Source organism: Pezoporus wallicus, unplaced genomic scaffold (genome assembly GCF_028554395.1).
Source record: "Pezoporus wallicus isolate ANWC-B61680 ecotype Strahan unplaced genomic scaffold, APGP_CSIRO_Pwel_v1 contig_227, whole genome shotgun sequence".
NCBI classification, from domain to species: Eukaryota; Metazoa; Chordata; class Aves; order Psittaciformes; family Psittacidae; genus Pezoporus; species Pezoporus wallicus.
In genome coordinates this window covers 3,031,335-3,046,143 of record NW_026635704.1, presented here as the reverse complement: position 1 = coordinate 3,046,143, position 14,809 = coordinate 3,031,335, and the positions used below count along the sequence as shown (strand labels likewise).

The 14,809-nt window shown below is 36.3% G+C and overlaps 1 protein-coding gene across 6 annotated transcripts in view; it reads right to left on the bottom strand.

Annotated features, from left to right (window-relative positions):
• The window catches only part of SPIRE1 (spire type actin nucleation factor 1), a 125,775-nt gene that overhangs the window by 97,604 nt on the left and 13,362 nt on the right, over nucleotides 1-14,809 (bottom strand). For all 6 annotated transcript variants that reach the window (XM_057397431.1, XM_057397434.1, XM_057397432.1 and 3 more), the window contains exon 2: nucleotides 14,481-14,515. In XM_057397431.1, coding sequence (XP_057253414.1) covers nucleotides 14,481-14,515 — 35 coding nt within the window. The remainder of the gene's footprint in view (nucleotides 1-14,480; nucleotides 14,516-14,809) is intronic.

Genomic DNA, 14,809 nt, shown 5'->3' with positions numbered 1-14,809 from the left:
CAGCAACATGAACAAATAAATCACCAAAGTGCTTCACACAGCATATGGTTAGGTTGGTTTAACAAAATGAACAGCCAAGAAAACATTATTAATATCTGGGAAAATCTTTGCTTATCTTGTAGCTTTAACATTTTAAAACTGAATTATCTATATGGACATACATATGAGCAAATGTTTTATAACATGCTGCTTGTTGTTGAGCAGCTGTCCTTCTATAAGAAATATAAAATAGCCTCAGGTATGCAAAGACTATACAAATAATCACTGTCAAACATGTATCTAAATTTGAGACATCCACATGGATGCATACAACAAAGTGATAAATATCCAGGATACACAAAGAGCTCTTAGTTTATGTAGAAACTGTCCAGTCTCATACGTCTGGAAAACATTTAATCACCAGCTTTACTGCAAGTAAACAGTGATACAATCTAAACCAGAAAACAAAATATATCCAACTGTCTAATGACAACGCGGGTGAAATAATGTCATACAAAACATCTAACGGCCTTTTTAAGATCATTCAATTAAATTTGAAACTGGCTACATTATAGTAAAACATGTTGGGTATTTTAAGCATCACAATCTATACAACTCATTAAGAAATGACAAACTTTATGTAACATTAGGTTCGGTGATTTGAAGTCTCTTCTAAAACTTGTGATCAGTCACAAGGCTCTGTGACTCTTGAGATTCTGGTTTCAGTAAAAGGGGAATGGTTTGGTTTTTTTCCTCCAGATATTTACATATGCAGAATGAGCACATACCCACTTACTGTAGCTTAACAAAAAGATACCAAACCTCACTATTTTTTACTTGTGCAACACACACTAATTCCTGATGTTGCTTTACAGGAGTGCAAACTAAACAGTACAACTCCACTCCTAACAGGAAGCACCAATATCCACCATTTCTTTTTGCCTGCTATCTCACCATGACAATAATAAATATAAATACACATATAGACACATGCATGCGTTTGTTTGCTAGGCATGATAAAATATGAGCATTTTATATATAAAAACCCCATTTAAAATTATATGCAAAGTTTAAATAATCACTCTTTAAAGACTTATGTGAAATCACTGGAATGAAAACCACATCAGCCATCTTTCAAGCATACAAACACAAGGTTATGTGGAGAAACTAAGAACAAGAGGGTTATTACCAGTGATCCAAGTTCCTCAAGATCTCTAACCCAAAGTTTCAGTACAGAAGGTTACTAGAGTTTGCAAAGTCTGTTTCTAGCTTTAACAGTACTCTGAGAAGGAGCTCATGCCTTTGTCTTTCAAGTTGTCCTGCCACATCAATGCTCTGCTCTAAGCACTAACCTCCATGCCCTCAGTATTTCTCAACCTGCAATTCAAAATAAGTGCTAGTAGATTAAAGACAAGACAGAAAGAATGTACCCATACCTGTGCATTACATTTTTAAGTAACTACAGCTATTACTAAAAGTTTCTTTTTCTGTGTTTGGGTAGCTCTCTGTGTTCCTCACAACGAGGGTACTGAATCAGAGAAGTAGATTTCCCAGATGGGTTGTGGAATCTCCAACGTTGGATGCAATCAAAACTTGACATGACAAGGTCCTTATCAATCCCAGATGACCAGAGGTCATTTCAAAGGCCAATCTAACTGTATTATTCTATCATTCAACAACATTGTAACTTTGGCCAGTTTCAAGCCTTGTCTTAGAAATTTACAGTCATTAAAGAACAGATCGCAGATATCTTCATGCATGCTAGGATCCACAGTCCAGCACAGTCCTTAGCAAACATCACTATTGTCAGAGTTTTCAGTAATGCCACACTGCTTAATGAAGTTACAGAGCTCCTGGTGGCCATGCTGAACAAGTCAGTGCAGGAAACCTGCCCAACAACAACTCTAATGCAGCTAAAACTGACGAAATAAAGTTGATAAAGCCAGCACAACCTCAGCCAATATAAATCAGTCTTGGCACAACATATTAGCCATGTCAAAAGGATTTCAGTAGCAATGGCCACATTTGCATAACCCCACAGTTACTCCACAGTGGAAACAAAAAAATCTGAGCGAGAATATGAAGTGCTTAGACCTGTAAATGTTAAAAGACAATTTTTCACATTCAGAGCAAGTAATAAAGCCTGTAAACCTTGTACATCTAGCAGGAAAACACAAGCAAATTGTCTGTACAGGAACAGCCGGCACAGGATCTTCAATGTCTCCTCATAAATAACACTGTGGTTAATGGGAAGACCAACTGCATAGAAAGACAACACCACTAAATATGTTGCCAAAGGTACACACTCAATAGGATATTATATTGTTCAGGGTCTCATGATAAAGGAATCAGGTTATTTAGTATCTTATGACCCAACAGTGTTCCCTGCAGGCTGGAAAAGGACATGCTTGTTTTTCTTGACCCTAGAAATCCTGGAAGACATTTTAAATCAGTCACTGCAATTGAAGAAGCTGAGGAAATCAAAGATTTTTTGTAGTAATTACATCCCTAAAATAGACTGCAGCAGTATGAATTATTTCTCCACTCAGTGTCAAGCAGACGCAGTACTACGCAGCAGGAGTCATGTAGGTCAAATGCCAAGAACATACAATAGACAGAAGGGACACAGCATCCATAAGAGTTAACTGCACATTCAAGATCCTGACGCACTGTAGATGTTACCAGAGAATGCAGTGCCAGCAGCTACTAGGCTTAAGGCAGTCAGAATTTAGCAGAATTTGTGGCTGAGGACAATCATTTGCTGTACCCATTCAAATCTGTTTCTTTTGCTCAGACAGTGGGTCAAGCCTGGGACAACAGTGCAATTAGTCTAGAACACCAATAGGGCCAACATGGTCTAAAAAGCCACCCATCACCCTTACAAGGAAGGATTCTGCAGATGTGGGCTTTCCTCCTCCTGCTTGTGGGACTTAAACCATTGAGAACTCTATGCTTAGTTACTAGATCTCTCCAGAGCAGCAAAGGTACTCAGAGTGTGGGTGGGTGACAAGAAGTATGCATCGAGGGGGCTGTTTTCAGGAGGTAGATTACTGTTTGGTAGCAATTTACAGAAAAGTAGGAAAAAAGGACAAGCTGGGATTTTCATTCACTGAGGAGGTAAAGAGGTCTAGCGCTAAGAGGTGACAGGCAAAGTAATTAGAAAATAACTATTCTAAGGGAGAAAAGGATGCAAGAGTAGAACAAGTGAGTCAAGATCATTCCAACAGAATGAATCATAAAAAAGAAAATTCAGAAAAGAACATGTCCATAGTACACAGTTCCTGATATGCTGGGTGATTCATAGGGGTGGACATGCTCTTAACAAGATTTTCTGCGCATCACAGGCAGCCATGACAGGGCAGCCTGGAGGAGCACTTAAGAATCTCCGGTTGCAAGTGTGTCAGTCAGTGATGCACAATAATACATGTCCTGAATGAACACGGTTTCATCCCCAAGAAACAAAGTATCATTCCTCATTCAGATTTATGCATCAGTGTAAGTGTAATTACACATATAGTTGCTCTGGATATGGGATTGGGACTATAAAACTACTTTTTTTCAGGAAAACAATACTCTTGTAGTTTCTGTGCAACTGATATTAGAACTGTTTTGTAGTTTCTGTGCAACTGATACTAGAACAGCTTTTTATTTTGAAGTCTAACAATTCTCAGTTTCACTGCATCAAAGCCACAGAGGTTATAGCTGTCATGAAGCCTGAAGCAGCTGATGCTCTTTGTTGCTGTAGCCATTAGAAATGGAAAAAGCACAGCAACCAACACTTTTTTGTCTTGTATTCAGAAAACTTTTTGAAAACTGTTTTTCACAGTTACTTTATAAAAACCCCAGTGTCACACAAATTCAGCCACCTTCAGTGAACAATCTTTTAGTTATACAGAACAAAAATACAAATACAACCATCCATTAATCCATAAAGATCAAGTTTCTATGTCAAGACAGGAAATGCAAGACAATGTGTATGTGTACCTGCTACAGAGCTACTGTCTAGTAAAATCCATCTATCCAGATACTCACACAGATATAAGACTGAAGAACCAAGACCCTCATAGATACAAAAGCCGCCTTCTTCAAAAACAAAAGGATGAGCCACTGACAGGGAAGTGCTTGGAATCTCATTAATTTGACACTTTTTGTTTCAATATGACAGTTGAAATGCCAAAAGAATACTGAAACACTGTGTTAAGCTGTAAATCCACAGTGACGTTCAGGCTGGTTTTAATTATTGTATCTTTTTCATGATACATCTGCTGAAAAACGGTATCAGTCTCCTGAAGCAGATTTTATGAAATGAAATTCTATTTTTAGAACCACTAGCTTCCTCACTTCTAACAGATTTCTGTTAAGCTAAACATTATTTCACCCCCATTTTAATGACTGTAAACCTCATTTGTTTCACTGCCTTTAGAAGTGCTGCAGAAAAGAAAGGTTTCCTTATTCTGTATTAGGTTTTGATGCTTCTTTCCCTTATTACTGGAATAGTCTCCCTTTTCTCATACCTCAATACAACTCCTAGTTCAAATCCCCCCAGGTTTGCTTTTTTTCTATTCCTTTTCTTTTCCCCCAAACTCTTCATATCAGTTTTGAAATGTTTCCTCTGTCTAAAATGTATGCAAGAAATTTAGGGTTAAGTTTACTTCTGCGTAGGAACAAAGCTCAGTCTATCTACTGCCAAGAAGTGAAAAATAAAAAGTAAAGTCTGCTTTTGTACTAGCACTGCAACATCTACATATATAATCCTGAAAGATAAGAGATTTATTTTGAAAGAGAATAGGTTACTAATTCTATAGAATTTTAAATTATTTAAGAAATCTACACAGGAAAAAAAGGGGTAGCCTAGCCTTAAAGTAAATTCCTAGCATACTGATGAAATGTCTCACAAGTGAATTAGGATTTTCTTGCAAATAAAGTAATGAGTTTGTTATTTCAGTTTGTATTTAAAAACTGAAGAAAAATTTGGGGGTTTGTGATTAAGCCTTAAATAATCCAGATTCTATGCTGGCTCAGCCATGCAGCCCCAATGTCACACGGGGCAATTTGCCTGATGCCTTCAAACTTATTTTTTCTTTCTCCAAAATGAGAACAGCATTTATTTTCTCCCAGTAAATACTCATCTTGCCTACTTTAATGTCCATATAATTAAGTCACCAGGCAACTCACAGAACCTCAAGTTCATTACACACCTCATTTCTGCTGGTCTAGGTTTTAAACTGTAAAGTCTGCTACTATATTTGCATATATAACTAGCATAACAAGACACAGAAATCAACTGGAGGATCTGAGACTTGCAAAGAGACACACTCCAGAAAGTTGGGAGTCCGGGGATTAAAAAAACCTTAACTTTCAAGTATACACTTTTCCTCTGCAAGAGACCGACGTCCTTTAAATGTCCTTTAAACTGTGGAATAAGAGCACCAGACCCTGAATAAAACCAGGTTCAGAATTAGCAGTCTACCAGATCTGAACAAAAAGCTAATTTATAGCTAACAAAAGTAAAGGTAAAATTTTGAAGAAAAGATTACAATTAAAAGCTTGTTTATGAAATGAAGCCATGGCAGAAATCCTCAAATATAGTAAGTTGGACGATCGCAGCTAAAAGCATTATGAAAAAGTAATGCTTGATGTTATGAAGACATCCTGGATCATAGAGTTCATTACTAACATTATTTTGTTAGCATACAGAAGAAAGAAGAAGAGAAGGGGAAAGAACTATTTTCTGTATGCCTTACTAGTTGTAGGTTTAAAGCACACTCCAATAGCAACCAATACAAACGATTATAAACAAGAGCAGCCCTTTGGAAAATTACAAGGCAAAAAGGTGGCCAAAGACCAGAGACAACGATTACTTCACTGTTTTCATGCAGTTTCAACTGTATTTATATTCTCCATGCCCAACTAAATGAAACATTTGTGAAAGACTTAGTAATTGCATGGAGTTTTCACTCTGAGAATTAGTGAAATACTCAAACATTCAAGCACAAGCAACATGCTCAGAAAAACAAACGAAATCCAACACAGGACAAAGTATTCAAAGGAAAGTACTGATTCACAACCACCAAATGATAAAGGACTTAGAAATACACAGTTTAGAATACATGCACATCTTTCTCATCTATGTTCTCTGAAATATTTCTCAGTACTTTTCTCCAAAGCAAACAGAACACACAGCACAAGGAATGGTAAATCCTCCTAAATGAACAGACCAGATGAAGCAACTTGTTTACTGTGCAATGAGTGCCTATCCAGACTACAGTAGCAGGGAGAAGATAGTCTGAATACACAGGCCAGAGGTGAAAAGCAACAGATAGCAATCCTGAAACTACGATGCAGCCAGAGGAGATTCTTTCATAAACCTTTGAGGAAATATTTTACATCAGTGCCAAGAAAAGAGTAGGTGGCAGGCAGTTTGCATTAGCCAAGACAGCCTGACAAAAAAAACTAATCCACAGAGCCTAAATTAACATCTTGGCAACAGAGAAGACAGGGTTACTTTCAGCAGATGGCAATTAAGGATTTGGCAAGCATCTGGAGGACAGGAAAGAGTGTGAGTCAAAGATAACGTTAATACCACTAGTCCAGATAACAGAGGAAGATACAGTGAGAAATACACAGCAGGGAAATAATGAATTCAGGTAGCAGTGCAACATCCACTAGGACCAACAGGAAGAAGAAAAGAGCAGAACCAGAGAGCTGCAAAAGAACACACTTGGAGCAGTCATCTCTGTAATGTTGAGAGTCATCAAATATTGGGCAGAGGCAGTAACACACTCACAAAAGCAGATGATTAACTTTTTGGTTAGGGAAAAACAGAATAAAGGAAGTTAATGAATGAGCTATAAAAGATTTTGAAAGAAAACAGGAGAGGGAGGCTTGGAAGTAAAGGCGCCACACAGATGAGAAACAGTGACAGGAGACTTGGGCAAAGGTGTTTCAGGCTTAGGGACAAATACATGGAAGAGAACTGTCAGTTTAACAGAATACCCCTACTTTCTTAAATGAAGCAGGAGTTAATCTACTAAGTGTGAACAGCTTGCCTTGTCCTAGTTAATTATTTAACCTTCATTTCTTGCTGAAGGTGAAGTACTAAAAGCATTACAGGTGCTGCATAACTACTACTGGTTAATAGAAGAAAGGGACATGATGAAATACACATTTAGAATTCTGTCACCCCATTGTTTTATCTGTGTTTAATTTAACCTCTCTGAATTTCCTTCTGCTAAATAAAAGTATTTTACTTCATGTGCTACAGCATACACCAATACTGATAATTGAAGAGCTCAGCACCTAACATCTTTTATAGTATTTCCTTCATGCCATTATGGAGAGATCTTGGAGTCTGCTTTGCTGTCTCATGATTGAAATTACAAACATGTAAGTGGCAGACAAAGTTAAACAGTTTAAGATGAAAATGTTCACACTGGTAGGTCATGGGGAACACAGAAACTTACCAGTTGCTAAAAAGTTCACTTCAGAACAAAAGCTGACCTGAGTTGCAGTGTGTCTAGCTTAACAAAAGAAAGTACCAAACTAACAAAAACTCCTTTTTGCCTCAGTGAACCCCAAGACAGATTCAGTATCCCCTCTGCCAAAGAAAGCACGCAGTGCTGCACACTCTCACGACTTGACTGCAAATCTTGCTTTGTTTAACGTCTCAACTTCTCAGATCAAGTGATTCAGATAAAAAGCCACGTGTTAGTGTCCACGTGAAGAAAAATATTTAGTCACAGAACTGCAAAGAAAAAAAAAAATATCTGAGTATTTATTAACCAAAACCTAGAAACTAACCTAAAAAAAAAACAGACTCAACAGTTTGTTTTCTGCTGATCTCACTGTATGCTAGAATAAGACTTAAGATTCTTGAATGCCCAAAACTACTGTGTTACTGGGAATTTCTGAACTGGCCGCCATGACCTGCCCTATTACTAACCTACTGAAAATGCGTATCTGACTAAAATTCCAATTAAACTTTATTCTGTTTTCCCTGAGTAACCTTTGGAAATCCAGTGTGAGGACACCACATTTCTCCTCCCCTGCACTAACTGAAGCTTCTGCATGTTCACAACCAGCGGACAGTAGCTCTTCTTGCTCCGAGCAGAGGTAAGACAGCAGAAGGCAGCAAGACAAATTAAAAGCTAAACAAAGATGAACCACACTGTCTACTTGTTCCTAACAAATTCCACATGTTCATCTGCATTATGTCAGCTAAAGCTTCATTAAAGAAAAGTCTTTCATAATGATATTTTCCTGAATAAAAATTTATGGGGATTCTATACCTGTAAAGCGGCTAACAAGAACTGATATGTTAAAATGTGAACTACTTCATACAAGAATGGTTTAGGTGAACTAGGTCAATATTTCTAAGCACATTCAAAGCATGAACGTTAGAATGACTCAGTGTTAATGTAAGTTACCACTGAAAAGAAAAGCACAGGTGTCATGAAACAAAGTAGCTGGGAGCACTCTGGGTTCACCTCATTCATAAATAACTATTTCTCTCACTTTAGATCTCTTCACATTTTGAAAAGAAACTTCCTAATATTAATTTCTTCTTTCAATCCTTGCCTCATTTTCTTAATGGTTACATTTAAAACAGTTGCTTTTAAATTATAAAATTGGGAAACCAGTCCATGGTAACTGAACTGCTGAAGAGAAATTAAGTGTTTATCTCTCCTGAGTTCTTGTTTTCTTTGACCACTGACCAAATTCAAAGCTGATAAGCAAGCAATTGGGTCATATAAGCTATGTCAAAATCAGCCTCATCCAGTAATGCATATTATAGTTAAAATAACACTGCTTAAAATATTCATGGGCCTTTATGCTAGAGGCAGAGAGCTACTAAACCCAGTCAGCCAAAAAAAAAGAAAAATTAGAGATAATTAGGAACACACACACACACACAAAGATCTAGTTGAGTAACTTCCTTTCTTAAGGTGATTTGATAATCTAGTAGGACTAGAATATTTTACAGAAAAAAAAATAAATTAACGTTTGTTCTTCATAAAACACCACTAATACGCACTTCAGTCAGAGGAAGTTCCTCATGCCCTGCAGCGCAATAACTATGGTATCAAAAGCAGGACATCTGGAAGGAAAAACTTAGTACAAAATGAATGCGATATTGTATACAGATACTTAACTGGCTCACCAAAGTGTTCCTTGCTCTCTCAAAAATCAAACCACCCACTGAACCTGTTCAGTACTCTGCAACTTCAGTGCTGCAAGTGCTATATAGATTGAAGTGCTGCAGGCAAAGAATGACTGTAAACAACAGGAAACCTTCAGTGATCCTGCTTCTGTGTGTGCTTGTCATCTGTCATTTTATCTACATTTTAGGTATTTTATTCACATTACCTGCAAATCTTCTGCATGCTTTTTACATTGTGGATGTTGACCTTCTGAGTAAATAGAAGTATTCAAGAATGGGAGGTTTGGATTGGGTTTTGTCAACTGTAGATCAAAAAGCCAACACCACCACGTCAAGCTTACCACTGAAATTGAACTTACTGAATTCTGCGGTTGTATTTTACTTCAGTTTCTGAATAGCCCTAGGCAAAATCCACAAAGAAATAACAAAGGCCTCCCTCCATACAATCAAAGAAGTATTATCCAGTTTCCATTCATGCCCAGAAAGCATACCCCTTGTTTGGATTATGTTGTTACTATTAACTATTTGATACTTAGCAAAGAGACAGGAAAATAGAGTGTCTCTAGCAGAAAACTCATAACTAGCAGACTTCATAGAAAAAGTCATATAAACTCAAAAGCCTCTGAGGGATATAGGAGATGAGAAATGTAGTTATAAATTTTTTAGCTAAATATTTGTGAAAACAAGCAAAAAAAAAAAAGAGTAAGAAACATGGAATTCTCTTTTTATACTGATACTCTCAACTTGTCTTTTATTATATATAACAACAGAGAAGGGTAATACAAAGGGCTATAAAATTGTGGACATGCAAACAACATTTAAAGCTCAGTTTTTTCCCTGCAGGTTGAATAAGCAATCAGGTTACTCTCTTGGTCTGAACACAGACAAACATGTCCACTGGTATTTGTCTATTAAAAAATAACACCCTAAAGCTTACTGATACAATAGCTATCATACCAATCAGTGCGTGTGCCAGCTACCACAGATATCATAGTATGCTGTTGATTGATATGATGGGTATCTTCGCAAGTACAATTAATAGAGTTTATACAGAAAGGGTTCTGCAAAAACTAAAGACCTGTACAGATTACCTTATTCTCCCAGCACTCTTGAGATCCCTTCCAGAGTCACATAAACTGTATTTGCAAACTATCACATTTAACCTCATGGAAAAAAAATGGGTAATTCTGTAGTTACCACAGGAAAACTATTGAGGGAATATTTCTGTGCTTTGAGATATTAAAAAAAAACAACCAAATAACAAAACAAATAAAAAAAAACATCAAAAAACCAACCACCACCAAATTTAATGCTCCATGCTCTGCTATTTCTGCGATTTGTATTTTCCACAGGCAAAATATTCCCTGGAGAGATCAAAGTTACTGCAAGACCCAGTTTTCCACCAGCCATTATCTGAAGCTGTCAGAAGACCAAGGACTGAACTCTTCTTCACCTGATGGGAAGGTTTACGGGTGGCATCTCTGGAATGAAGATTTCACCATAAATCCCATGTGATTTTAGGGCGTATAGATTATTAAAGGCACATCATACGACACTGCAAAATTACAAAGCCTTTACAAGGAACAGTTGAATTCTCTTAGAGACTCTGGACAGATGGCAGGATTTGACTATCACTAAATCAGCTTAATCAAATACATTATTAGTTTTCCAGCCCAATATTCACTGTGTATTCCTAAAGAAACTGCTGAATAAAAAGGGTGATGTGCCAAGCTTATAGCAAGCAAACAACAGAAATCCATTTTCCTCCAAGATCAACCTCCTCCCAGAGTGCTGTAAATGCTTATACAAATTACAAGAAACAAAGCTCCCCCTGAAAAAGCAGCTCATTAGAAAACACAAAAGATCAAAACCTAAATTTCACTTTTTTGTGTGCTTAGTATTTAATCAAGTGCCTGTTAAGATGTGACTATGAAGTAATTCAGGAAAATCAGGAGGTCAGACTGACTGTCACAGAACCACCACATCAATGAACAAGCATAATGGGCTTTCAGGTATCTAAAATAACAGGTCCCTCAAAGGTTGGATGTGCAACTTCTCTGTGAGATAATTCCAGCAGCAAGGGGTGAGCACTTCATTTATCAGAACTGCCACTTAATGCTTAAGCACAACTTAAGGCTCACAAGAAAGATGCATGACTCTACTTTGATTTCTAAAAGACAATCCCGAGTTACTGTTAATTCTCTTAATGGCATAAGACATCAAAAGCTTCCCTAGAATTAGCAGATTTGTAACCAAGAGTTCACACAGTATCTTATTTTTTCAATGCATAATCAAAACTTATTTTGACGGAACTCACATTCAGTCATACTTTAGTAAGAGAAATTATTCTCAGAAACATTTTTGCCTGTCCCCTGTACAGTGATACTACTTCTCCCTTGTCATGGCAATGTTAATGCTCAGGAAGTAGAGCAAAGTGACTATTGCTGTGCATGACAAGGATTATTTGCTGCAACAATTACTGCTCAATCAGAATGTTACTTCTGTTTACACTCAACAGGCATAAAAAAAAATGATTCCTAGATATCAGTATATGCTAAACACACCCATTTTATACTGTTTGAATTTTGAGCAGGCAACACATTTTAATGTAGTTGTGGCTTTATTTTTAATGCAAAATTATGACACCTCTTTTGAAATCCTAACATTTTCTGCTATTAAATACATGCTCTCATTTTCATCAGCACGAAAGAAGTGGTTGATTTTGTTTGCATTAACACAATGAACTAATAAATATATTCTTATTTGTACTAAAGCAAACACAGTATCCTTATAACCTATATATTTATTTCCTTAAATTATTATCTGGAATAGTGTCAATATCTCAAGCTCCTGATGAAAAAGTAAAGAAAAACAATTTTATTTCCATAGACAAGTACTATTTTCACTGTATGCTAAGATTTTTAATGATAAGAGATTCATCTGACTAATAGGTCATGAATCCGATTTGCATACGGAACACACAATGTCCCCAAAACATTCAGCTCATGTCAAATCACAAAATGAATCAATTGTAGAAGTGGTGTTGAACAATTTATTCACCATTGTTTGGGACAGGCTATTTAATTAATTTCTGATTTTTAAACAAATGAGAGGTTGCATATATCTTTATATTAGCATACAGATACTGGTTAACTACATTAATCATATACAACAGGCCTGTGCTCAGTTAGGTGGGTCTTTTCAAATACATGGCAATTAAACCTTCCTACATATGAATCACTTCGCATTCACAGAATACTTTCTATATGAGTACTAAATATTTACAAATGAGGCTGGCATACTTTATATAATCTTCACCGCCTCGGTTGAGATGACCAAGGAGCACTATCATAATGTACCTAACAGACGTAGGCAGATGAAGATTAAATAAAGCCACCTTCTTCCTTACTTCCATTTTTCCATTATGGCTATGGCATCTGGACTCTGAACTTGACACATCACTCATACTGCTAGCTTGAAATAAATGGTGTACCAATTCAGGACACCATACATGTTTTGGAAACATAACTGTTATTAATTACAATTTTCAGAAGCTTCCTACATATTCTAATACATTCAATCAGGCCATACTTTCCCACAGGAATCAAAAAAAGTGAGATACAATGTCTCTGCTGAATTCCTACTTCTGAAAAACACAAACATCATCAATTCTAAGTCTAATGCTGCAGCCCAAAAGAAATTTTGGAGGAGGAGAAGCTACTGACTTCTTCACAGCCTCCTTTACAATGACAAAGATAAACAGAAGAGTCAACATGCTAATGCTCACAGTGCTGCTTATTAGAGAAAATTTAAAATGAAGTCTCTGTCTCATGGGAAATTCTAAGCTGCCTTTTTTCTAAATATCAACAAAAAAAATATTTTTCAAAGGTCAAAATTTAAAAACTCTTTTCCCATAGAAGTTGAAATATAACACATCCAACTGTCACTCACCAGACATTCTCATCTGAAACAAAACCACTGCCACTTTCCCAAAATGTATTTCCCAAAAGTATTTAATATTTTGTTGAAAAAAAATTTAACAGGGTTTTTTTATCATTTGTACTTTTAGTATTAGGGCTTTTCATTACCTTCTGTTAAAGAACACAAAACAAAATTGTAAACAATATTTAGTATGCAAAGCAAATGACACACAAGATTATCATTTGTAAATAAGATACTAGATTTATGAACTAAGATTTTACAAATGCTGAAACAAAACCAGGATGCATTTGCTTAAACTGAACCACACAAACAACCAAAATGTGCCTACTTTCACTTTCTGTACTTTTATCAGTTAGGAGTTACTCCTTAACTGTATCCTGCAGAAAGGACATTTCCTTTTTTTATTATTATTAATACTTGCCAAAGTCTGTAGTTTGTAACTGAATTAGCCAGTCTTTCATTTTGTCTCTAAACCAGCCATTTTAATGCACAGTTTATCTATGTATAAACTACTTGGTAACATCAGTTTGTCACCTTCATATATATTATTGATGAGAAAACAGACAACGCACCAATTAAGATGTATGTACTGGTCTCATCTCCAGGCTCAGCCTGAGGTACTGGTGGAACAGTTGAAGTAAAAACTCAGTTTTACATTTCAAAGAAAATTCAAAGGCAGTGAGAAAAGACTGCCCTAGAAAGGGCACAGAAAATGGATTTATTGCTGGAAAAGTTTATTTAAGGAGTAGACTATAATATTTCCTCTGTATGATAATAAAAATTAGACTATGAGTCTATATCTTGTTCAACAAGATGTGCTACTTAGTTTTCCTTTCAGTCTTGGATTAAATCTATGAACCTGACAAAATGATAATTTGAACATCCTTACAACACTAGTCACAGCTTAGTATCATAGATACAGGGTCAAATAGCTTAGTACCAAAGACAGAGTCGAGTCAAATAATGGTCAAGATACAAATCAAGAAGATTTAACTGAATTTTTTTACTATGCTTCTGTTGCTACCCCAGCAAGACATACAATAGTATTTCTTGGGCCCCAAAATATTGCCAAGTGATAAATTAAAAAAAATGTTAAAAGTATGTGAAATTGGGATGTCTTTAGATGGACTAACAACCCTGAGATCACTTGTCCTCTCTGCTTCCATCCAAATTCTTGGCTTGTCAAAAGTCACCAAGTCATTCCATAAACACTATTGATTTCACAACATTTATGCAGCTGCCAATGAAAGCCATAAACGCAACATACACACAGTTCATGGTACAACTTTGCAATGGTAACTCCACACTATAAATGTGGAGTTTACATTTACACTATAAGCTAATGAAAAAGAGCTGAGCTAAATCGGCACTAGCAAAGGACACAAAATACTTCTCTTACCTCCATTTCTGTGCAGTGTAAACGGCCCGATTTATCTGTAATTGGGGGGAAAAAAAAAATCAGATTGAGTAAAAGACAACTGACAAATAAAATTTAAAACTTGATTTTTTTTTTTAATTGCCAAATATTCTTTCCATTACTTTAATCACACATTTCAATATTATTTCTATTATAAGCATCACAGAATTAACAACAAGAAGGCCCTGCCCTTTTTATTTGGATCCTTCACAAGATTCTCTCTTAAAAAGATGTGTCTTTAATGCCTGGCTTCATTATTTAAATTGTATGACTGATGCTTGGCCATGGAGGGAACATGAAAACACACTGGC